The 23501-nt window shown below is 38.3% G+C and overlaps 1 protein-coding gene across 1 annotated transcript in view; it reads left to right on the forward strand.

Annotated features, from left to right (window-relative positions):
* The window catches only part of RPAP2 (RNA polymerase II associated protein 2), a gene marked incomplete at its 5' end in the record, with an annotated part of 83014 nt that extends 61147 nt beyond the window's left edge, over window positions 1-21867 (forward strand). Inside the window, 2 exons of the mRNA XM_079698084.1 lie at window positions 18200-18349; window positions 21713-21867. Of these exons, the coding sequence (XP_079554210.1) occupies window positions 18200-18341 (142 nt within the window). The 3' untranslated portion in view covers window positions 18342-18349; window positions 21713-21867. The remainder of the gene's footprint in view (window positions 1-18199; window positions 18350-21712) is intronic.
* Window positions 21868-23501: the final 1634 nt, after the last annotated feature.

Raw genomic sequence — 23501 nt, forward strand, 5'->3', positions numbered from 1 at the left:
TTCACAAAAAAATACACACATATACACACACATACATACACACACACACACACAGTTTCTACATGAGAATAAGAGACTTTCCATTCATCCAAAAATTGTGTTTGGACAGTGTGTAAACAATACTAAACCAGGAAAGATGTCTACAGTAAGTGAGGCAAATTTGAAATTGTTTTCTTACCAAAACATAATCTCCATGCAGCCAAGGACATTGTCTAGATTACTTTTGTCTCCCTAAATCTGGCACTCAATCTGGCATTTAGTAAGCACTAAGGGAATATTTGTAAAATAAATCAAATGAATGAATGGACAGGAAAAACTTGGATAATTATTGTTGGTGTTATGAACTTCAAAATAGAATTGGTAGCACTGGTAAAATTGCACAGGAAAAAACAAATAGTTGCTTACTATCATGAGTAAAAAGAAGGACAGTAACCTTTGTCTTGGTAATGATTCATATTTTCCAGGGTGGATATTGTCTGATAAGGATGTGACTAGCCTAAAAAGAATTGCTGCTTTTAACCAAATCTAGCATTGCTTTCTTGCAAATAGATACTTATAAAATCTTTAATAAAATTAATGAAAAAACTAGATGTAACTGGGAAATTATCTTTTAATTCATATAATTATAAAATTAGTAAGCATTTTAATTTTTTTAAATGTCTTTGATTTTAAAACTATATTTCAAATACTGCTTTTCTCTGATTTCCATGGACTTACTCTTTCATATTCTGTGGACTGATAAATAGAAGAATTGGTTATAGAGCAGTTAATCACCAAGTATGTAGATATGGCACTAAATCTTTTATTTATCTGATGCATCACAGACACAATTCTGGAGAATTCTTTAAATGTTTTACATGTTGGTATTTGTTCGTTGAATTGGAAGCATTTATCAAATATTAATGGGTCTTAATGGAAAATTTCACTCTAGAGGCAAACTCTTCCTTTAACTAGTCTTACTGAATGTATTTTATTAACTAGTCTTGCAAACTTGCATGAAAATTATAAGGAAAAAAAATTATTATTCCTAGGCATATTGAGTGCTTGTTAAATTCAAGAACCAAATCACCTAGTGTGTTTTTTCTCTGTTGTCTTTAAACACTTCCATTTAGATTGTGTATTATAGAGACTTAACACCTTTTTAATATTTTTCCTGCCTCTGACTTTTCTCATTCTGATAGTTCTAGTTAACAGTAAAGTCATATGGTTCCTGAAGGCAAAACTAAAATACTTCCGATTTACTCCTGGTTTAAATATTTTTACAAAGTTTTAGAGCAGATTATAAAGGCCAAAGGGTAAAACGAGGCTTGCTGTTATCTAGTTCTCACTATTGCTGTTTGTGTCGTCCCATGTCCGCTTTCAGTGAGCAGTCTGAGAGTTGGCTCTTTGTCATTTTAGTACAGCTCAGGTATACTGTGCCTTAAAAGACACAACATATCAAAATACATAAAGCTTAATACTGAAAATTCCATTGGAGCAAAAGTACTCAGGAAACTGCTACAAACTGCTTGAACACCTGTAATTTCTGTGGAGGTGAAATCACATTACAGTAACTGAATTGTCTGTACAATTTCACGGTTTTATTTATTTACTGATTTTCTTTCCAATGAGTTTTTCAGGCCCCATGTTGTTTGTCACATAGAGGTTTTTAATTTCAATGAGTGACAAATCAGCCACGCTGCAAAAATGTTTTTTAAGAATAATGCAACTGCCAGGTTATAACTAGTATTCCTGTGGTTTCAGTGCAGAGAAGTATGTTGCTCATTCAAAACACTAACACTTATACAACTTCCACGTGCTCCAGAATTCCTCAAACTGTGTAAAACTAAATGCCACTAATCCTCTACAGCTCACATTACAGATTGAGAGATACGGTTATACGTTGAAAGTAGAAATAAAGTTATGTATTCTTTCCCCAAAGGAAAAAAAAATACACATTTGGAAGAAAAAAAACCCCAAAAAAACCTTTTTATGTAATTTGAAGGACTATATGAACCCCAGTATCCCAGGTTAACATGAGGAAGTGGAGTCAGCAAATGTAGGTTTCTCTTTTGAGAAAACTGATGATAAGAATAGGAAAGAAATTGAACTGCAGCAACTTGTTTTGGAGAAAAGAGACTTAAGCATGTTTGTAGGGTATGGAGAAGGAGCCAGTTAAAAAAAAAAAAAAGAATCTGAAGCTGAGGGCAGGGTTGGGGGGTAGACATGCATGGTGGAACAGGGTCCCAGAGGAGGTACAAAGAAGTGGGATCATGGTTACAGGCAGCAGTAACTTGAACAGGAGAGAGGTACATCTTCTGGGGCAGGAAGAAAATAAGTGAAGAGTAATGTGGCTATAGGTAAGTTTGTAATTAGAAGGGAGATATTTATGTATGTACGTATGGCTGTGTTGGGTCTTCGTTGCTACGTGCGGGCTTTGTCTAGTTGCAGCGAACGGGGGCTACTCTTCGTTGTGGTGAGCGGGCTTCTCATTGCAGTGACTTCTCTTGTTGCGGAGCACGGGCTCTAGACACGTGAGCTTCAGTAGTTGTGGCGCACAGGCTTAGTTGCTCCGTGGCATGTGGGATCTTCCCGGACCAGTGCTCAAATCCGTGTCCCCTGCATTGGCAGGCGGATTCTGACCCACTGCACCACCAGGGAAGTCCCTAGAAGAGAGATTTTTAAATTACGCCTGATAACTTCAAGTAAGATATGATGTGTTCTAAGAGTGAAGAGATGATGGTTGAGTAGGGCGTGAAAAAAAGAGGTAACAGTCATGAGAGTATCGGAAAAGGACCTAACCAAGTGCCAGAGAAAATTGACAAGTTACCCAGCTGAAGCCAGAGATCATGGATTTGTAGTTATATCTATCTTTGAAGTTCCCTTCTTCCTTCCACTTTCCTATCCTGCAGTAGTTTTCAGCCATCCTGTTGTAGGTGTGGAGAAAGCAGGTTGTAGCACTACTTAGTTGTAGTTTTGACAAATAGGAAAGCTAAGACAAGGATGCAAGAGATTCAGAAGAGTGCTGGTGAAAGATTAGTTCAAGGAATCAGGACAGATATAATTGGTAAAGGGTAATGGAGTTATCTTAGGAAGAAAATTGGTTGTCCTAATGAAATGTTTCTTTTGTCCCTCCCTGCGAAGTTGTGTCTTCAGCTCTGACATCTCTCCTAGGTTGCAAACCAAAATTTTATGGGGGTCGGGGAGCATCTCCATTTGATACCCCTCAAGCAATTCACACTCAGAAATCTGAGACTGAGCTGTCTTCCCTTTCTTTTCCTTTGGTGGCATTTCCATCTTCCTAATTACCCAGAATTGAAGTTTGACTTAGCTTTGGTGCTTCCTTTGTCTTTATCTCCTATATCTAATCAATTGCTAAAGCCCTCCTTGTAACTTCTCTTACCCAATTGTTTTTCTCCTTTCCCACTGCTACCAACCCACATCAGGCTTTCATTACTTGCTTAAACTGCTGCAATTATAGCCTTCTTAAACACGTCTCTTGCCATGTGTCTCTTCCCTCAACTAGTCCATCCTTCCTCCAGCTACCAGAGTAATCTCACTAAAGCTCAGTTCTGATCAGGGCAGGCCTTTGTTCAGAAACCTTCTAATACCCCATTTCCTATCATGTAATTTTGCTTGAAATTCAAGGCCTTCCTAAAGTGGCCCCAACCTGCCTACCCAACTTATTTCTCTTTTGTGTCCTTACATTGTATCCACTGACTCTTTTCCCCTACAAGCATCTCTGTTAGCTGGTATCTTTGTGGACTCTGCTTAAAATGCCTTTACTTTTCATGTTCCTCAGTGCTAGCATTCAAGACCCACTTCAAATGTCACTACCTCCTTATAAGTCTTTCTTAACCCCCCAGAGGTACAAATAATATCTTCCTTGTACAAATTTGTATAGGTGAGACCTTTCTTTTGGACTGTATTACCTTCTGCTTTGTTACATAGGTATTTATATAGAGATCTTATTTCCTTTGCTATTCAGTTTTGTCCAGCAGTATAGTTAACAAGTATAACAAATGATCAGAACTGCACAGATTTATCTCAACTCAAAAATTTAACAGTGGTTCTAAACACTGGTTGTCCATTAGAATCACATAGAGAGCTTTTAAAAATTACTAATACTTGGGAACTCCCTGGCGGTCCAGTGGTTAGGACCCCACTCTTTCTCTGCCGAGGGCGTGGATTCAGTCCCTGGTTGGGGAACTAACAACCCGCAAGCCTCGCCGTGTGGCCAAAAATAAATAAATAAAAATTACAAATACCTGATCCAAAGATTTTGATTGACTGTTCTAGGGTGGAGGCTGGACATATGTATTTTTAAGTTCCCCAACTGTAATTTGTGCAGACAGAATTGACAGCCACTATCCTTAATTCTAGTGCAATTATTAGTGTGCTAGATAAAGATATGCTAAATCAGTTAATTTAACTATGTTTGCCAGGATTTGCTTGCTGAGAGGCATGTCTTAGCCTTCTTCTAAAGTCTTCATTAGTTGATGATGTTGGAAGATGCTTCTTGGCTGTCACAGAAAGGATGAATTAATTAGAAACAATAGAATTGTCCGTTTTCATTAGCATGTTTTATTTTGTAATGACAGATTTCAAAAATTATTTGAAGAGCATATACAAGTGGGCCTTTGAAATCATAAGGTCTACTCAGTTCTTAAAATGAATCAGACATGTGAGCTTGTGTGGTATAGTGGTTAGAAGTGTAGACCCGTGGGAGTACTTCTGGGGTTATTTGCTCATCTCTTACTGACTACGTGACCTTAAGAAAGTCACTGGAGTCTCACCTTGGAGTTAACACTTGCTGTAACTTCACAGAAAGGTTGAAGATCGACAAGTTAGTTTCATAAAGAAAAATTTCTTTTTACGAACTTGGAAATCAGTGTAGCTTCTTATGTTTGACTCAGTGGTTGAGATCCTGCCACAAAAGGAGTAACTGGGAAAAAGAACTGGTGTTCTTCAAAGGAAACAATTTGCTCTAATTTAGAAAGCCACCCATCACCCATTTTAAAGAATCTGAATTTTAAACTGAGCTTTGACCTCTTGGCATTTGTTTCCTTGTCAAACTGTTTACTCTTTACTGAAAAACAACATCAAGGGCAGCTTAGGAAAGTGCCATGAAGGAGTTGTCTCTGCACGTGGCCCAGTCCATGTTATTTTATGGAAAGGGAAAAGCTCTTCCACAGGTTGACTTCTTTGGTTCTTTCCCTGTGCCCCCAGGGCTATTGTGTTACTTCAGGGAGGAGGCCAGGGGACACAGATTAGACAAATATTTTTAGAGAATCACTGACAGAGTTGAATCTTCTTCTGCCTTCTCCCCAGTAAGAAACACGCAAGGTGGAAAGAGTTATATTAAATATGAACCCTGAATATACAGATGAAATCCCTTTTGAAAGTTTACACTAAAATTTTTTTTTTTATATCTGAAAGAGACGTTTTAGAAAATGCCTTGAGTTTGTGTGAGCCCTCAAATTTCTGAAAATAGATGACATTTTGACCCTTTGAGTTACTTACTGGTCACAGCTCTCCTTTGTTTCAGTTTTGAGTGTATATTTTCACAGAGGTTATCATTTAGCACTTCTTCATGTAGAGAAGGAGGGAAAATCCCAACTCATTTTTTTGAAGAATACAAAGTATGGGTAAAGTGACAATTGTTACTGCAGTGCATGAAGGAATATCGAGACTTCATAGATAAGCAAGATACCCTTGTGATAAAGGTGTCCATTTTTAGCACTGTTCTTAACCAGTGTGATCCTGGATAAATCTCTTACCCTGTCCAAAGCCTCTGATACTTAAGCTGTCAAAAGGAAACTAGCTGGGTTGTTGAGACTAAATCACACTTGAGGAAATTAAGTGGTATAGCCTCATCAAAGAAGACTGTGCAGTTAAACCTCATCTTTCAGATTTTTCAGTTACTCAGGCCAGTATTAATAAAGATGCTTCATCTATCCCGGAAGACTTGGTTTTGTTTGATTCTAAGCCCCTGAAGTGTCAGGTATTGTAATATCTGTTCTGTTTTCACTGGTAAAGTAACAAGCATAGTGCCTGTGCATGTAAACATTGAAAGTACTTCTTTTTAACAGAAATACTCCTCCTTCCCAGCCCTAACTTCTGAAGAATGAGAGAGTGAGTGTTAAAAAAATTTCTTTTAAGCCCAGCATTATCTTTTAGCGGTCTGCATATTCATCACCTTTATGTGTGGTAATCAGCAGAACAGGATTCCCTACTGCAACAGAACTCTGTAGGAACCCAGTAATTTCTCAAATCTGATAGGTACAGAAAAAGAAAAGTGTGGCTTTTCACTTCCTATCCTTTCCTCCAACCCCAAACCATAGAGAAGCATGCTTTCTGGTGACATTTATTCACATAGACATTCTCACAGCATTTTCTTCACTTAAGATTATATTGAATATGAGGAGTGTTGTTCAGTGTCATTTTACAGCAGCCTACCAGTTTGATTGTGCAAGTTTGGAAATCAGTAATAAACCCTTAGGAAACTCTAAGAGTTACTGCTTCTTAGTGTTGACGGACAGGTTAATGGATGTCTGTGCTATATCATTTAAGGCAAATGCCTGATGTGATCTTCACCCATATTACCCAGATTATTCAGGAAAGGATAAATCAGACCATGCTGTGATTTCCAGTGTTCCAAGAGTCGCACTGTATATTCCCCAATGGGAATGAATGCAGTGATCAAAGCAATACCTACCACAATGGGAAGACCATTTAAGTATCCAAGTTCATTACTGACTTTTAATGCATTATAGGAGATGGATAACCTAGAGACCCATCAGTTGTTTAGCTCCACTTCTTTATATAGCTTTATATAGCTTCTTTATATAGCTTTCTCTGTTGATGTGAAACAAACCAGTGACTCACAAAATCATAGGTAACTTTTTTCTGAGCTTTAATCAAGAGTTTGTACAGCTCTAAATCCTTGGATAAAAAGATTTATAAAAAGGCCACTTTTAATTAAAAATCTCTTGTTTCAGTTGTCAAACTTTGAAACTCCTCTTAATTCTGTGTATAATAATTCCTGTTAACCAGATGTTGTTTGATAGCTCAGTAATAACAAATGGAGGGTACCTGTCCTAACCTGACTTCCAATCTCTCCTTTTGATGTGTAGCATATGTGCAGCAGTCAGCTAAATGAAGGTCTTATCAATAAGATGCAGTTTGACACTTGGCTTTTTTTGCTTTTGTCATCATGCCATTTACCATATGGTAAAGAACTGGTTATAGAAGGCTGCCTTTCTTTTCAGAATAGAGATTTGAATCAGTGGAGTTTTCATGAGAAGTTTCCTCTCTTGTTTGTGATTTATACATTTGCAAGTTATGTCATTTTTGTCAAATTATATTCTCCAGCATACAGACTTTTTGTGGTAAACCATCCTTTTAGTGTCACCTTTAGAAGTTTTTATTCATATTTAAAAGTACACGAAGGAAATAAATTGAAACATAAAAATATTTTGTTCTTACTCACTGCCAATCACAATTTCTGTTGATTATTTTAAAGGTATTTCCTATATAAAGCACATTGTTAAATACCAACTGTGGTATATTACTATATTATTTAAGTAGAGTAGTTATTTGGGCCCAGTTTATTGTAGTTTTCTTTGACATTCACTATTAGAAGCTGTAGGACTGGAACAGAGGTTTGAGTCCCTTGCAATATATAATAGGATGGAAGTTGTTCTTTAATTAAAAGGTTAAACAGGTAAGTGATTAGCATACACAGATAAAGGATTAAAAGGAAGGGAGGAGCCTAGGGACTCTAACAAAAAAGGGGAGAAGGTTGATAAGATTCTGAGATTATACTTCAAAGATAACTTAGATGTGAAAGATTTTACATCATGATATCTTTCTCTGAAGGTATATTCTATGTTTTGAAGTAATGAATTTGAAAAATATTTATATTCTGGGACATTGCATTTTAGGAAAATGAGAAGCTAGAAGTGGGGGACATAGGGAATAACACCAGTCTGAATAAGGAGCAGTTAGATGGCATCTATTAGGAAAGATTAAAAGGACTTGGAATTGAGAACCATTTTCAAGAATATGAAGGAATAACTTTTAAGAGGGGGCCCCAAAAAAATTCTGCAAGGGCCATTTAGATTATATATGAGGAACAATGTCCAGGATTTAAAATGCATTAACCGTTGCAGCATGCTACAACATAGAAGTAGAATCTCCCTCCTTCACGATCATGGAGGTAGTTTATTAACTGTCTTGTGTAAAGGGTCCCAATCACTATATCAAGAAAGGATCTTGAGTCTCTTTTCTTAGATCTTTTAACTCTTAATGGGAGGAGACTAAAAGGGAGTATAGATTCCAAAAACAACTGAGTCCTCGTTTTGTGGCTACATTGTTACTTTCATTGATCTAGAAAGAATAAGAACACACCCCATTCAAAAGCAGTAGTAACAGCCAGAAATACACAGAAATAAGACCTGTATTAGTTGGATTGTAGAAATCCTAAAGTGCTCTTCCTTTTGACCAAGTGTCATCTCCTTTAGAGTGAAAGGAATTTCCTTTCCTTTCCTTTCACATTTAACCTGTGAGGCTAAGTACTTTTGCGCCAGAGGAAGGCACCAAGCAACGACTCAAGGGCCAGCTCCTTGCTCCACAGTTTCCTCTACAGGACTGGAGTGAATTAAGCGACTAAACAAGCCTGCTCAGTGACACTTAGCCCTACTCACTCTTGGCCAACACTGAGTTTCAGGACACATGGAAGGGAGGAGGGGAAATGCAGGAACAAGTGATAGGTCTTGATTTAATGCTTGGCCTACCTGATGAATTTCAAGCTCATCTCACCTCACTGATCGATATTCTGAAATATTCTAGCAGGAGGATGCCACTACGTGCGAGCAGGAGTCGTCAAGAAAATGTTTCCTCCCTTCCTTCCTCTAAAAATGAAAGGAGGAATATTTTATGAAGAAAAAGTATTTCAGTAAGCACAATAAATTAGTGACCTCTTAAGCTATTTCTTCATTCAACAAGTAATTAGTGATCATTTACAATGTGCCAGGCATGAGGGATACAGTGAATGCAGTGAATACACGAGTCATTGCGCTCGTGACATTCACCTTCTTTTGGATGAGAAATAGATGGTAAACAAGCAAACAAATAATAGAACTAAACAATAATAAGGACTATGAGACAAATAAAACAAAGTAGGTAGGTAGAGAGGGCGAAAGTGAGGATAGATTTCAGGTGGGAGAGGTGACATTTAAACAAAACTGAATTACATGAAGGAGTCCACCATGTAGAGATCTGGGGGAAGAGCACCCCCAGGAAAGAAAACAGCCAGCCCTTAAGTGAGGACAAACTAAACCTTGGCATAATTGAGGCAAGGTTGGTCAGTTTGGCTGGAGTGGAGTAAGCCAGGGAAAGTTCTCTCTCCACCTGGTAGATTTTATGAGATATTGTTGGTTTTTTTAAGCATCTTCCATACTGAAGTGATTCAGTGTACAGGAGATCTTTCACAGACCAGACCTTAAATATCCTAGAGCCAAGTGGTTCCTTTGGATTTCTCATCTCCTATTTTAATAACTCCCATCATCAGACTTATATTATATAAAACATTATATTAGTAACTGAGTTATTCACTTTAAAATTGGTACATAATAATCTTCTAGTATAAGAGTTGGCAAACTTTCTGTAAAGGGCCAAATTATAAATATTTTCAGCTTTGCTGGCCCTACAGTCCCAACTACTCAACTCTGCTGTTGTAGCACAAAGGCAGCTGTAGAATATATAAATAAATGGGCATGGCTGTTTTTCAGTTTATTTACAAAAGTAAATTATTTACAAAAGCAGCAAGCCAGATTTGGCCCACAGACCATAGTTTGTCCAGGACCTGTTGTAGTACACTGAGAAGTGCTAGTATGGGGTAGCAGCAGTTTCAGTTCTATAATCATTCACCAAATTATGTATTAAGAGAACAAGCCTGTGAGGAATACAAGATGGATGAGTAAAATGTGATCCCAGTCTTCCACCTTTCTGCTTGGTGCGAAAAATATATACAGCTAACAATATATACTTTTATATTATTTGAAATATTTATGAAAATATTCATGTGATAGAAACAAGGAAAATAAAAGGCCCAAAGAAATTTGATTCCTCCTATAAGTAGTTATTAAAGCAAGAGAGTGACTTAATCAGATCTGTGAGAGAGGATTGTGGTGGCAATGTGGAGACTAGATGGAGTAGGAGACCACTCAGGCTATAGCTGTAGTCCAAGCAGGAGTTGATGCATCTGAATTAGGACAGGGATGGTGAGAGTGGGGGAGATGAAATGGATTCAAGAAGCACCTCAGAGGAGAATCAGCAGGACTTGGTAACTGACTGAACAAAGAACATTAAGGGTTAAGATTTAAAGGTGACTGAGGTTTCTAATACTAGAAGCTTTTGATGAAAATGAGAGCTCAGAATTTCAGGTTTGAATATAATGTATTTGAGGTACCTTTTGGACATCCAAGTGGAGAAAAATCCCAAGAGAGAAGTTAAAGATTTGAACCATTGATAATCAGAGCCGTGAGATGGGATGTAGTGCAGAAGAGGGTCAATATGAAACCATAGGTAAGACCTATCATTATTAATGGGCTGATAAAAAAAAGAAATGCCAACGAGAGATCATAAAGATTCAGTAGGAGGAGGAGAACTGTGACAGAGAGTTCCTGAAAAGCCAAAGAAGGAGAATTCTAGGAAAGGAGGAAGTGACTGAGGACATCCAGTACTGCAGTCAGCCGGAAAGAGAACTAAGAAGAGGCTTTCAGAGTGGCAATTAAGAGACCATAATTGACATGTAAAGAATAGTTCCAGTAATAAGTCTTTGTTCATTTGTCCTTGGGCCTGGTTCTAAGCACACGTAGACTATGTTGCTTAGTGCTTTGTGCTTTCCAAAGCCCTCTTCCATGGTCACTGCTTACAAAAGTAGATTCTGCACAGAACCCTGTCTCCAAGCTCAGTGCAGTGCTCCTCACACCCCAGATAGGTCCTCACACCCCATTCAGCCAATGATACCTATCATTAGGGTGGCATGTACCCTAAAAAGAATCCTTGCAGTTTATTAGTAGCATCTTTGGCAGTGGCAACAGCCAACTCTTATCATTGACAAAAACCATAACAGTCTGATAAAAAGTTATGATCTTGCCTCAGATTCATCTGTGCAAATAGGCACAGAAGCCTCTTGCTACAGAGATGACATGGAAATTCAGCAGATGTCCAGTAAGCAGTCAGTCTGGTAGAGTGGGCAGGTAGCCAGTTGCTATTAAGTAATAAAACATGTTAAAGTAGATGAGTCAAGGAATCTGGAAAACATAAAGATTATTTATAGCCCTTATTCAACTTTAAATGTAAATTACTTTGGAGATAGAAGCAAATCATAATTCTTTTGAAAGAATCATTCATAAAATTATATTTTCAGGGTTTAGCATCTTTATTGACATATTATTATGACTTTATAACTTGTCAAAAACATCCTTTTTTTTTTTGTATTAGCCTAGTTTCTAGGGAGGATATGTTAAAAGGAAAAACACAATTTTTACATGACTCCCCAAAAGTAATCCACTGGATTACTAATGTTTAGAGGTGCACAGGAACTGTTAGAGTATTTATTTATTTATACCTCAGCTTATTCCAAAAAGGATTTAAGTCAACTTAAAATTTTTAGAAAGCTAACATATTTCTTATGATCATTACATTCTGTGTTAGGGACTGGGGGGTGGGGAAGAAGTCTTTTCAGTTAAAGATTGAAGGAGAAACACAAGGGAATAAATAAGGTTAAAGGAAATCTCATTGGCTAACTTTCCAGGAGTATAATTGTGCAACAACTCTTAGGGCTCAAGTGTTAAGAGTAGTCAGGAAATCCTGGCTCCAGATGCCTAAGGATTGCTATCTATCTGCTTGATGACTTGCTGCAGAAATCCCCAGGTCCCAAACTGTTATTCCTGTCTCCTAACAGACACCAGACCTTGCGTGGTTTCTCTGTTAGCATTTCCTTCTGCCTGCCAGCTACTAGCCATTTTTATATTTGTAGTCCTATAGTTCTCGAAAGCAAATTTAAAACATTCTGTTTCTTCTGCATGTTCATTGAGGGCACAGTACACATCAATCAGGCAAGTAAAGATTATATAGTGTTCTATAACCTGCAAAGAATGAAAGCTATAGCCTACAAAGTATGAAAACTTGCATATTAGCCAAGAGCATGGACTTTCTGAGATAAGCTGCCTGGGTTCAAAGGCCTGACCTGCTGCTTACCATCTTTGTGACCTTGGGGAAGGCACTTCCATTTTTTGTGCTTTTCTTTCCTCACTCATAAAATGGGAACAGTACTATATCCCCCAGCATCATTGTGCAGTTAAAGGAGATAATTCATGCTTAGAACAAGTACATAGTAAAACTCCAAGGTAGCACATGGTAAATGGTATTATAATCATTATTATAATTGATTTTTTAAAAACCTGTTTATCTACAGCATCCTACTTGACTTTTGTAATAATAACTTCTAAGGAACTTAAGTATTATTAGCCCTATTTTATAGATAGACCCTAAGGCTTTGATATTCAACTTGCCAGAAATCATAACAAGTGGTTGCTCAGAACCCTATTTTGAGGTGTCTCAGAATAGTCCAAAGCTCATTAAGAAAAGAATGATTGATTCACAGTATTTGTCATGGGCTCAGGAGCGAGATTGCATTGTTGCTTTCCTTTTTCTTTTCACTCCTAGCTAAAGTTTCTCATTAACTCTAATTTTTCTTTATGAACAAAACTTTTAGATAAATTTGAACACATCTTACAATAAAGTTATTATAGAATAATGTTAGCTTTATAAGTTTGCTGGAGAAGTATCACTATCCCAACCCATTTTTTCTTTTCTTTTTTTTTAATGAATTTATTTATTTATTTTTGGCTGTGTTGGGTCTTTGTTGCTGCACGTGGGCTTTTCTCTAGTTGCGGGGAGTGGGGGCTACTCTTTGTTGCGGTGCACGTGCTTCTCACTGCAGTGGCTTCTCTTGTTTCGGAGCACAGGCTCCAGGTACTCGGGCTTCAGTAGTTGCAGCACGCAGGCTCAGTAGTTATGGCTCACAGGCTCTAGGGCGCAGGCTCAGTAGTTGTGGTGCACGGGCTTAGTTGCTCTGCCGCATGTGAGATCTTACCGGACCAGGGCTCAAACCCATGTGCCCTGCATTGGCAGGTGGATTCTTAAACACTGCGCCACCAGGGAAGTCCCCCAAAATATTTTCTACCTAGGGTAATTGATAGAACAATTCTCGTACAAACTTTTTATCTATAATGCTTTTAATTTTCTGCTTTCATTGGGCACACAGGTTGAGAAATCTAGTAGTCACCATTTATTTCTAATTTGAGGGTTAAGTTTTAAACATATTAATGGCACTTTGAGAAGTAATTGAGAAAACTGTTTTCATACATGAGCCAAATAGTAGTCTCCTTGATAATCAGAGAAATTGTTTTGGATATATCATATAATTACCATTTTTAAGAAACACAAAAACTAGATTTCTATGGAGCTGACAGCTGATCTGAAGAAAAAGAAATAAATACAAATTGGAAAAGAAGAAGTAAAACTGTCACTGTTTGCAGATGACATGATACTATACATAGAGAATCCTAAAGATGCCACCAGAAAACTACTAGAGCTAATCAATGAATTTGGTAAAGCTGCAGAATACAAAATTAATGCACAGAAATCTCTTGCATTCCTATACACTAATGATGAAAAATCTGAAAGAGAAATTAAGGAAACACTCCCATTTACCACTGCAACAAAAAGAATAAAACACCTAGGAATAAACCTACCTAGGGAGACAAAAGACCTGTATGCAGAAAACTATAAAACACTGATGAAAGAAATTAAAGATGATACCAACAGATGAAGAGATATACCATGTTCTTGGATTGGAAGAATCAATATTGTAAAAATGACTATACTACCCAAAGCAATCTACAGATTCAGTTGAATCCCTATCAAATTACCAATGGCGTTTTTTTACGGAACTAGAACAAAAAATCTTAAAATCTGTATGGAGACACAAAAGACCCCGAATAGCCAGAGCAGTCTTGAGGGAAAAAAACGGAGCTGGAGGAATCAGACTCCCTGACTTCAGACTATACTATAAAGCTACAGTAATCAAGACAATATGGTACTGGCACAAAAACAGAAACATAGATCAATGGAACAAGATAGAAAGCCCAGAGATAAACCCACACACCTGTGGTCAACTAATCTATGACAAAGGAGGCAAGGATATACAATGGGGAAAAGACAGTCTCTTCAACAAGTGGTGCTGGGAAAACTGGACAGCTACATGTAAAAGAATGAAATTAGAACACTCCCTAACACCATACACAAAAATAAACTCAAAATGGATTAGAGACCTAACTGTAAGACCGGACACTATAAAACTCTAAGAGGAAAACATAGGAAGAACACTCTTTGACATAAATCACAGCAAGATCTTTTTTGACCCACCTCCTAGAGTAATGGAAATAAAAACAAAAATAAACAAATGGGACCTAATGAAACTTCAAACCTTTTGCACAGCAAAGGAAACCGTAAACAAGACCAAAAGACAACCCTCAGAATGGGAGAAAATATTTGCAAACGAATCAACAGACAAAGGATTAATCTCCAAAATATATAAACAGCTCATGCAGCTCAATATTAAAAAAACAAACAACCCAATCCAAAAATGGGCAGAAGACCTAAATAGACATTTCTCCAAAGAAGACATACAGATGGCCAAGAAGCACATGAAAAGCTGCTCAACATCACTAATTATTAGAGAAATGCAAATCAAAACTACAATGAGGTATCACCTCACACCAGTTAGAATGGGCATCATCAGAAAAATCTGCAAACAACAAATGCTGGAGAGGGTGTGGAGAAAAGGGAACCCTCTTGCACTGGTGGTGGGAATGTAAGTTGATACAGCCACTATGGAGAACAGTATGGAGGTTCCTTAGAAAACTAAAAATAGAATTACCATATGACCCAGCAATCCCACTACTAGGCATATACCCTGAGAAAACCATAATTCAAAAAGAGACATGTACCAAAATATTCATTGCAGCTCTATTCACAATAGCCCGGAGCTGGAAACAACCTAAGTGTCCATCATCGGATGAATGGATAAAGAAGATGTGGCACATATATACAATGGAATATTACTCAGCCATAAAAAGAAACGAAACTGAGCTATTTGTAATGAGGTGGATAGACCTAGAGTCTGTCATACAGAGTGAAGTAGGTCAGAAAGAGAAAGACAAATACCGTATGCTAACACATATATATGGAATTTTAAAAAAAAATGTCATGAAGAACCTAGGGGTAAAACGGGAATAAAGACACAGACCTACTTGAGAATGGACTTGAGGATATGGGGAGGGGGAAGGGTAAGCTGTGACAAAGCGAAAGAGAGGCATGGACATATATACACTACCAAACGTGAGGTAGATAGATAGTGGGAAGCAGCCGCAGAGCACAGGGAGATCAGCTCGGTGCTTTGTGACCGCCTGGAGGGGTGGGATGGGGAGGGTGGGAGGGAGGGAGATGCATGAGGGAAGGGATGTGGGAACAGATGTATATGTATGACTGATTCACTTTGTTATAAAGCAGAAACTAATAAAAAAAAATAACTCGATAAGACCAAGAGTAATTGGAAAGGGGGAGAAGAGTGACACATTCATTTCTGGATGTATGGCCAACTAGAAAAAAAAAAAAAGAATTACCATATGATCCAGCAATCCCACTACTGGGCATATGCCCAGAGAAAACCATAATTCAAAAAGACACATGCATCCCAATGTTCATTGCAGCACTTTTTACAGTAGCCAGGTCATGGAAGCAACCTAAATGCCCATCAACAGACGAATGGATAAAGAAGATGTGGTACATATATACAATGGAATATTACTCAGCCATAAAAAGGAACGAAATAGAGTCATTTGTTGAGACGTGGATGGATCTAGAGACTGTCTTACAGAGTCTGACAGTTGTTTTTCTCTTTCTGAAGTAAGTCAGAAAGAGAAAAACAAATATCGTATATTAATGCATGTAGGTGGAACCTAGAAAAATGGTACAGATGAACTGGTTTGCAGGGAAGAAGTTGAGACACAGAAGTAGAGAACAAACGTATGGACACCAAGGGGGGAAAGTGGCAGGGGGTGGGGTGTGTGTGTGTGCTGAATTGGGAGATTGGGATTGACATGTATACACTGATAATGTATAAAATGGATGACTAATAAGAACCTGCTGTATAAAAAAATAAAATTCAAAAACTAAAAAAAAAAAACAAAAACAAAAACTAGATTTCTGTGGAGCTGACAGCTGATCTGACTGCTCTGACTTCTTGTTTTTAGCCAGTGCTATCCCATCCCCAGTATCTTTGGTCTTACTGTGGGGAGGCAGCAACTTGATGTTTTAATGTTGACATCACCTAAGTATGAGAAAAGCCAACAGAGTTGACTTCTGGGTTCCACTTTCTCCACAGGAAAATGCCTCAGGAAAAGCTGGCCACAACTGCCTATAAGTTCACCCAAGTACCCAGCTTGAGCTTGGCATTAGAAGACTTGGGTAGTCCTATTTTCAAGTATAAACTACCTTTGGAGAATACCTGCAGACAAAGCTCATATGAGAACCTGGTACTCCATCCGCTAGCTGTAAAGAAATAGAGGAGAGGTGGGGAAGGAATAAGTGGCTTTCTTGGGTAGAACTCTAGATTTCACTGGACTATTAGAGTTACCTAGTCTCCAATTCTTGCTAAAATACCTTCAGGAATATAGAGAATCTACCACCTCCTCAGAGTCTAGGGCATCTTTGGACAATTCTAACAAAATTTTCCTTTTATTTCTGCTTTCTGTATGAGATGGCTAATAAGCAAGGAAGAAATCTGTCTCAGAAAATAACATTTCTCATTCCACACTCACTACTGTGGAATTGTTCTGCTCTGATTTCTTGAACATTATTGATTTAAATCAGAGAGTTATTTTATTTATATTTGATGTGCCCACTGGCAATGACCAAGGTTAAATAAGCATCTGTAAGAGGTTTGTGTGGGAAGTATAGACTACTTGGGGAAAAAAGAATTTTCTTCCAAGAAAACTTCCCAGAATGTTCTTGAAAAGGCTCTGTGAAGCATGCTCTCTGGAGACACAAAAACTTACGAAAAGGAATGGTCTGCACAGTTTGTGATTAGATATTGTTCACTTTTTTAAAATCATGTTTACTAATCACATTCAGTGAAAATTACTTTTAAGAATCTATTATAGGACTTCCCTGGTGGCACAGTGCTTAAGAATCCACCTGCCAATGAAGCGGACATGGGTTCTAGCCCTGGTCCGGGAAGATGCCACATGCTGTGGAGCAGCTAAGCCTGTGCGCCACAACTACTGAGCCTGTGCTCTAGAGCCCGCGGGCCACAACTACTGAGCCCGTGTGCCACAACTACTGAAGCCCATGCACCTAGAGCCCGTGCTCCACAAAAAGAGAAGCCACCACAATGAGAAGCCCGCACACCGCGGCAAAGAGTAGCCCTGCTCGCCACAACTAGAGAAAGCCCGCGTGCAGCAACGAAGACCAAACACAGCCAAAAATAAATAAATTAATTTTAAAAAAAAGAATCTATTATATGTAATCAGTCTTTAGGGATATGTACTGGAAATGGCTAGAGAAGAAAGCATTGTGTTCCTTGTGAAGTTTGTATTAAGTGCCTTTTAAGATGTAATTCATCTGTTTAGTGTTACAAAAATAAAAATGTTAAGGTTTCATCCAAAAGGTAATCTTGTTCATTGTCTATTTTTTTCAGGTGATATAATCTAAAAAGTTGATGTAAATTATGTTTTTTAAAGCAGTTCTCACCGCTAAGCTTCTCTACACAACCTCCTTTCACCATGTGGAAAGACTTCATTTTCTTTTCTGGGCAGAATTTTGGTAGTTTTTGCTGGCATAATGAAGAACATGTTTTGGATTCAGGCTTTTAGGCTTCTTTCCTTATGTAACAATATGTTTGATTTTTCAGTCTTTTCCTGAGATTTCTCTTCAGCTTTAGTAAAGCCTTCTCTCTCTGGGAATTTGTTAAATCAGAGAGACTTCATTATCCTCACAAAAATCCCCTCTGCCATGTTAGAGACTGGAGCCCCTTAGTCCTTCCAATTTCATGGATATGCATTTAGTATTTTTGGTGTTTCAGACTGACCTCAATTCTTGGCATTCAGAAGCATTCTCAGGAAAATGTAATGTTTACACAGTTTGTGACCACCCTGCTTGAAGAATTACACTTAAAGAATGAAGACCTTGAAAGTTTAACCATCATATTTAGAACCAGCTGTTAACCACAGTGGTGAGTTTCATTGTGTTTTACTTTAGTTTGTTGTTGCTGTTGTTGGTGGTTTTTGTTTTTTTTCATTTGTTGCCTGTTTGGATTCTATTTTCAAATTGGAAATTTTAAAAATCAAGTAGAGACCTCCAGATGACTTCAGCTTTGCTATGGTAGAACACAATATCCCTTAGTTCTCAGCTGCTCCAGTCATTTCCTGTCCACTCTTGTTACTTCATGCCCCATCTTTGTTGTTATTTTTCCTATATAGGCTACCACAGTTAGTTCTGTTTCTTGCAATCCAGGAAACTCCCTGCTATCAGCTTCATACTCAAATCTAGACCATCCCATCCTGCATGTCCCATCTGATGTTTCTTCCCAGCAAGTAGCAGTTTACTTCAACCAAACTACTGCAGTGATCTTTGAGAATATCCTCATCCTAGTTCCCTCCTCAGCCCAGCCAATACCTTAGTCATCTCACGTGCAGATGAGCAGGTGAATTTTCAAGTCTGGCTTTGTCGAATACTGACCTTGCTCCCAGATACATAAGCCCTTTTCTACTATCCCAAGTTTTTGCCTCTTTTTAAGAACTACCCCCACCTCAAAAAAAAACCTGCCCATCAGAATGTCCCCTCCCTGATTCTGCCTTAATCACAACTTTCCATCTCTTCTTCCCTTTACTTCTTACTTCACGTACTCTCAAGTGCTCAGATAGGTATTGATTTAATGTTATGATTAACGAAATTCATTCTGACTACAAATGAGATCCTCTTAAGGAGGATTTCCTCTTTTTTAACTTTCAACTATTTTTTAAATTATAAAAGCAGTACAAGCTTGTTGTAAAAATTAAACAGTACAGAATTGCATGCATAATTTTAAAAAGCAAAATTCCCCCCTCACTTCTGCCTCCAGTCCTGTCTCCTTCCCAGAAGTACACTACTGATCTGTATCATTTTACATTTTATTATTTGAATATTTGTTTTAAAAAAACAGCTCTTCAAGTAAATCTGTAAATATATGACAAGGATATTTGAGAGCCATATTTGGCAGGCAAGAAAGAATGCCATCATCACTTTATTGAACCTGCTAGAGAATAGAAAATAAGGAATTAGCACTGTAACTGCCTCCAGACTTATACCTAGTGACCTTTTCATGCAACCCTGCTCCCCTGAGGACCCTGTAAAATAAAGGCTTTTACTTAGGCAGTGAGCTCAGGTTGGCCTGTGGAGGCACCAGTTCAAAGGCCCTTCTAACAATACAGTAAGTTTGGAGTTTTTTTGTTTTATTGAGCTTCAGGTACAGAAGACTGAATTAATCATACCCCTCAGGGTTCACAACACCCTATCTCCATTGGTTGAAAGGTTGCTTTTCCAGATAGACTGAGAACAAAGAGTGCCTAACCAGAGGTCCTTCCACACCTGCTTTAATGAATAGGTACCAATTAAGAACCATTTTTAATTAGCATAGTTAATGCTTGTATATAAACAAATGGTGTTAAAGTACTTTTTTTAAAGCTGAAACTTCAAATTCGTCTTTTTTTATGCAGTTCATCATTTTTTTAACATTTATTGGAGTATAAATGCTTTACAATGGTATGTTAGTTTCTGCGCTATACATATACATATATCCCCATATCTCATCCCTCTTGCATCTCCCTCCCACCCTCCCTATCCCACCCCTCTAGGTGTTCACAAAGCACCGAGCTGATCTCCCTGTGCCATGCAGCTGCTTCCCACTAGCTATCTATTTTGTACTTGGTAGTGTATATATGTCCATGCCACTCTCACTTCGTCCCAGCTTACTCTTCCCCCTCCCCATGTCCTCAAGTCCATTCTCTACATCTGCGTCTTTATTCCTGTCCTGCCCCTAGGTTCTTCAGAACCTTTTTTTTTTTTTTTTTAGATTCCATATATATGTGTTAGCATATGGTATTTGTTTTTCTCTTTTTGACTTACTTCACTCTGTATGACAGTCTCTAGGTCCATCCACCTCACTACAAATAACTCAATTTCGTTTCTTTAAAGTACTTTTAAGGATCAAACTCAGGCCGCAGCAGTGAAGTGCCGAGTCCTAACCACTGGACTGCCAGGGAATTCCCTAAACGATATATGTTTTAAGTAGACTTAACAGTTGCCCTGTGATCATTGGTTTTTTACATTGTTTATTTGTGTAAGTAATCAAAGGTAAATCTTTGCCCAGACTTTGTCAGTATTAAAAGGGACACTGAATGAATGAGGCCTTGTTACATAATTTTCCATATGAGAAATGGAGATGGTTGTGAATAGGTAGATGGGGTTTTTTTTGTTGTTTGTATGATATTTGTAAACCATAAGTTCACAAAATTATTTGTGTATAATATGGCATACCCTTTTCAAGATTAGATTACTAATAGCTAGTATATGTTAATATGCTTTCAGTTACAAATAACAGGGAAGAAAAAAAAATCCAGCTCAAACTAGCTTTTCTTACGGTAGTATATTATCTTCTGCAGCTTAACAAATTACTGTAAAATTTAGTGGCTTAAAACAAACTTTTTTTTTAATCTCAGTTTCTGTGAGTCGGGAATCTGGGCACAATTTGGCTTAGGGCCTCTGCCTCAGAGTCTCTCATGAGGTTGCAGTTAAGCTGTCTGACAGGGCTGCAGTGTCATCTGAAGGCTCAGCTGGAGGAAGATTCCCTTCCAAGCTCACTCATGTGGTTATTGGCAGGATTTAGTTCCTCACAGGCTGTTGAATTCGGGGCCTCAATTCCTCACTCTCTGTTGTCTAGAGACCTCTCCCAGTTCTTTGCCACATGGGCCACCCCACAGTGTGCCTCACAGCTTGGCATGTGGCTTCCCTCAGAGTGAGCAAGTGAGATGAAACCCAAGATGAAAGCCACAGTCTTTTTGTAACTAATCTCAGAAGTAACGTGCATCACTTTTTCTGTATTCCATGACTAGTTAGAAACTAACCACTGGACTCAGCCCACATTGAAGGTGAGTGGATTATATAAGGGGATGAATACCAGAAGGCAGAGTTCATTGGGGGTCATTTTAGAAGCTGTCTACTACAGGTGGCAGAATCATTCAGTAGTTCCCAGCTTTACAGCATACCTCACTGTCCTACTGAGAGTCTTAAACATGTCACACTAATTGAGGGCACTTCTGAACTAATCCATGTCATTCTAGCAAGGAATGGAGGAGAGAGGAGAGGATTTTCTAATTGACCTAGACCTATCAGGGCCTACCCCTCAAGCTGAATATGAAGCTGGGTTTATTCTACCCAACCCACTATTGCTACATAATAGGGGAAAATGGAATGTATATTGGGGAGACAACACAGTGTTCCCCAAAACTGGTAAAAATATTTTAGGTGTCTTATTCAGGTGTCCTTTTTTGTTTCACAGGTAATCCGTGAAGACCAAATAGGTGAACTTACCTTGACCATTTCTGGAATTCTACCCACAATAATTGTACAGTTAGAGCTACTTATCAGTTACCACCAGACAGAGTGACTTCCCCAGACAGAGGAGAACCATTATCCCAACAAGGATAACCAACTCCTTGCATCCTAGATACAAGACATAGTATTTCTGCTTATTTGAAAATGAAAGCTGAAATCTTAAGTTGAAACTTCAAGAAAATATAATGACCTATTTCTTCTGGATTCTTACAGCCATCATATCAGTTGACCAGAAAATTGAGAGAAGTCCCATTTTAGCCTCAGAGTCGAACTCTAGATTCTAAAGGACAGTAAAGAATTAGGTCAATAAATACAATTTAGGGCTTCCCTGGTGGTGCAGTGGTTAAGAATCCGCCTGCCAATGCAGGGGGCACAGGTTCGAGCCCTGGCCCAGGAAGATCCCACACAGAGCAACTAAGATCCTGTGGAGCAACTAAGCCCGTGCACCACAACTACTGATCCTGTGCTCTAGAGCCCGCATGCCACAACTACTGAAGCCCGAGTGCCTAGAGCCTGTGCTCCACAACAAAAGAAGCCACCGCAGTAAGCCCATGCACCACAAAGAAGAGTAGCCCCTGCTCACCACAACTAGAGAAAGCCCGCAGGCAGCAATGAAGACCCAACACAGCCAAAAATAAATAATTTATAAAAATAAATAAATACAATTTAAGATGAAACCTTTTGGAAGTCTAGTCTTTATTCTTTTAAAGAAGCCAGCTATGCTATAAAGTGGTCCTGAGCAATGTACACCTGAAACTTACATAAGAGGAAAAAAAAAAACATTAAGAAAACGAACTGACAAACCACAGACTGGGATAAAATATTTTCAAATCATACTTGATAAATGACATCCAGATTACATATTCTTAAAACTCAAAAATACGGCAACTCAATTTTTAAGTGGGCAGAATTTGAATAGACATTTCAGAAAGAAGATATCCAAATGGTTTCCCATGTGAAAAGATGCTCAACATCACTAGTCATTAGGGAAATGCAAGTTAAAACCAAAATAGATACCACTTCACAGCCACTAGGATGACTATAATAAAGACAAAGATAGTGTTCATGAGGATGTGGAAAATCTGGAGCCCTAATACACTGCTGGTGGAAATGTAAAATGATTCAGCCACTTTGGAAAGTGATCTGGCAGTTTCTTAAAAGGTTAAGGGCTCCCCTGGTGGCGCAGTGGTTGAGAGTCCACCTGCCGATGCAGGGGATGCGGGTTTGTGCCCCGGTCCAGGAGGATCCCACATGCTGTGGAGCAGCTGGGCATGTGGGCCATGGCCACTGAGCCTGTGCGTCCAGAGCCAGTGCTCCGCAACGGGAGAGGCCACAATAGTAAGAGGCCCGCGTATCGCAAAAAAAAAAAAAAATTAAGCAGTTTACTATATGACCCAGCAATTCCACTCACTGTTCCATCCTAAGAGAAATGAAAACTGTTCACAAAGACTTGTAGGTTCATGTTCATAACATGATCATACTAGTGAAAAAGTGGAAACAATCCAAATGGCCATCAACTGCAAATGGCTAAATTAAAAAATTCATAAAATAGAATACTGATAATATGCTACTACATGGATGAACCTCAGAAACATGCTAGGTAAAAGAAGTCTGACACATAAGCCATGTAAGGTATGATTCCACTTATAATGAAATGACAGAAAAGGAAAATATGTAAAACAGATGATTCTAAATTGGTACTTACATGGGAGTGGGGATCATCTGCAAATGGC

Source organism: Hyperoodon ampullatus (assembly GCF_949752795.1).
Source record: "Hyperoodon ampullatus genome assembly, chromosome: 2".
Classification (NCBI taxonomy): Eukaryota; Metazoa; Chordata; class Mammalia; order Artiodactyla; family Ziphiidae; genus Hyperoodon; species Hyperoodon ampullatus.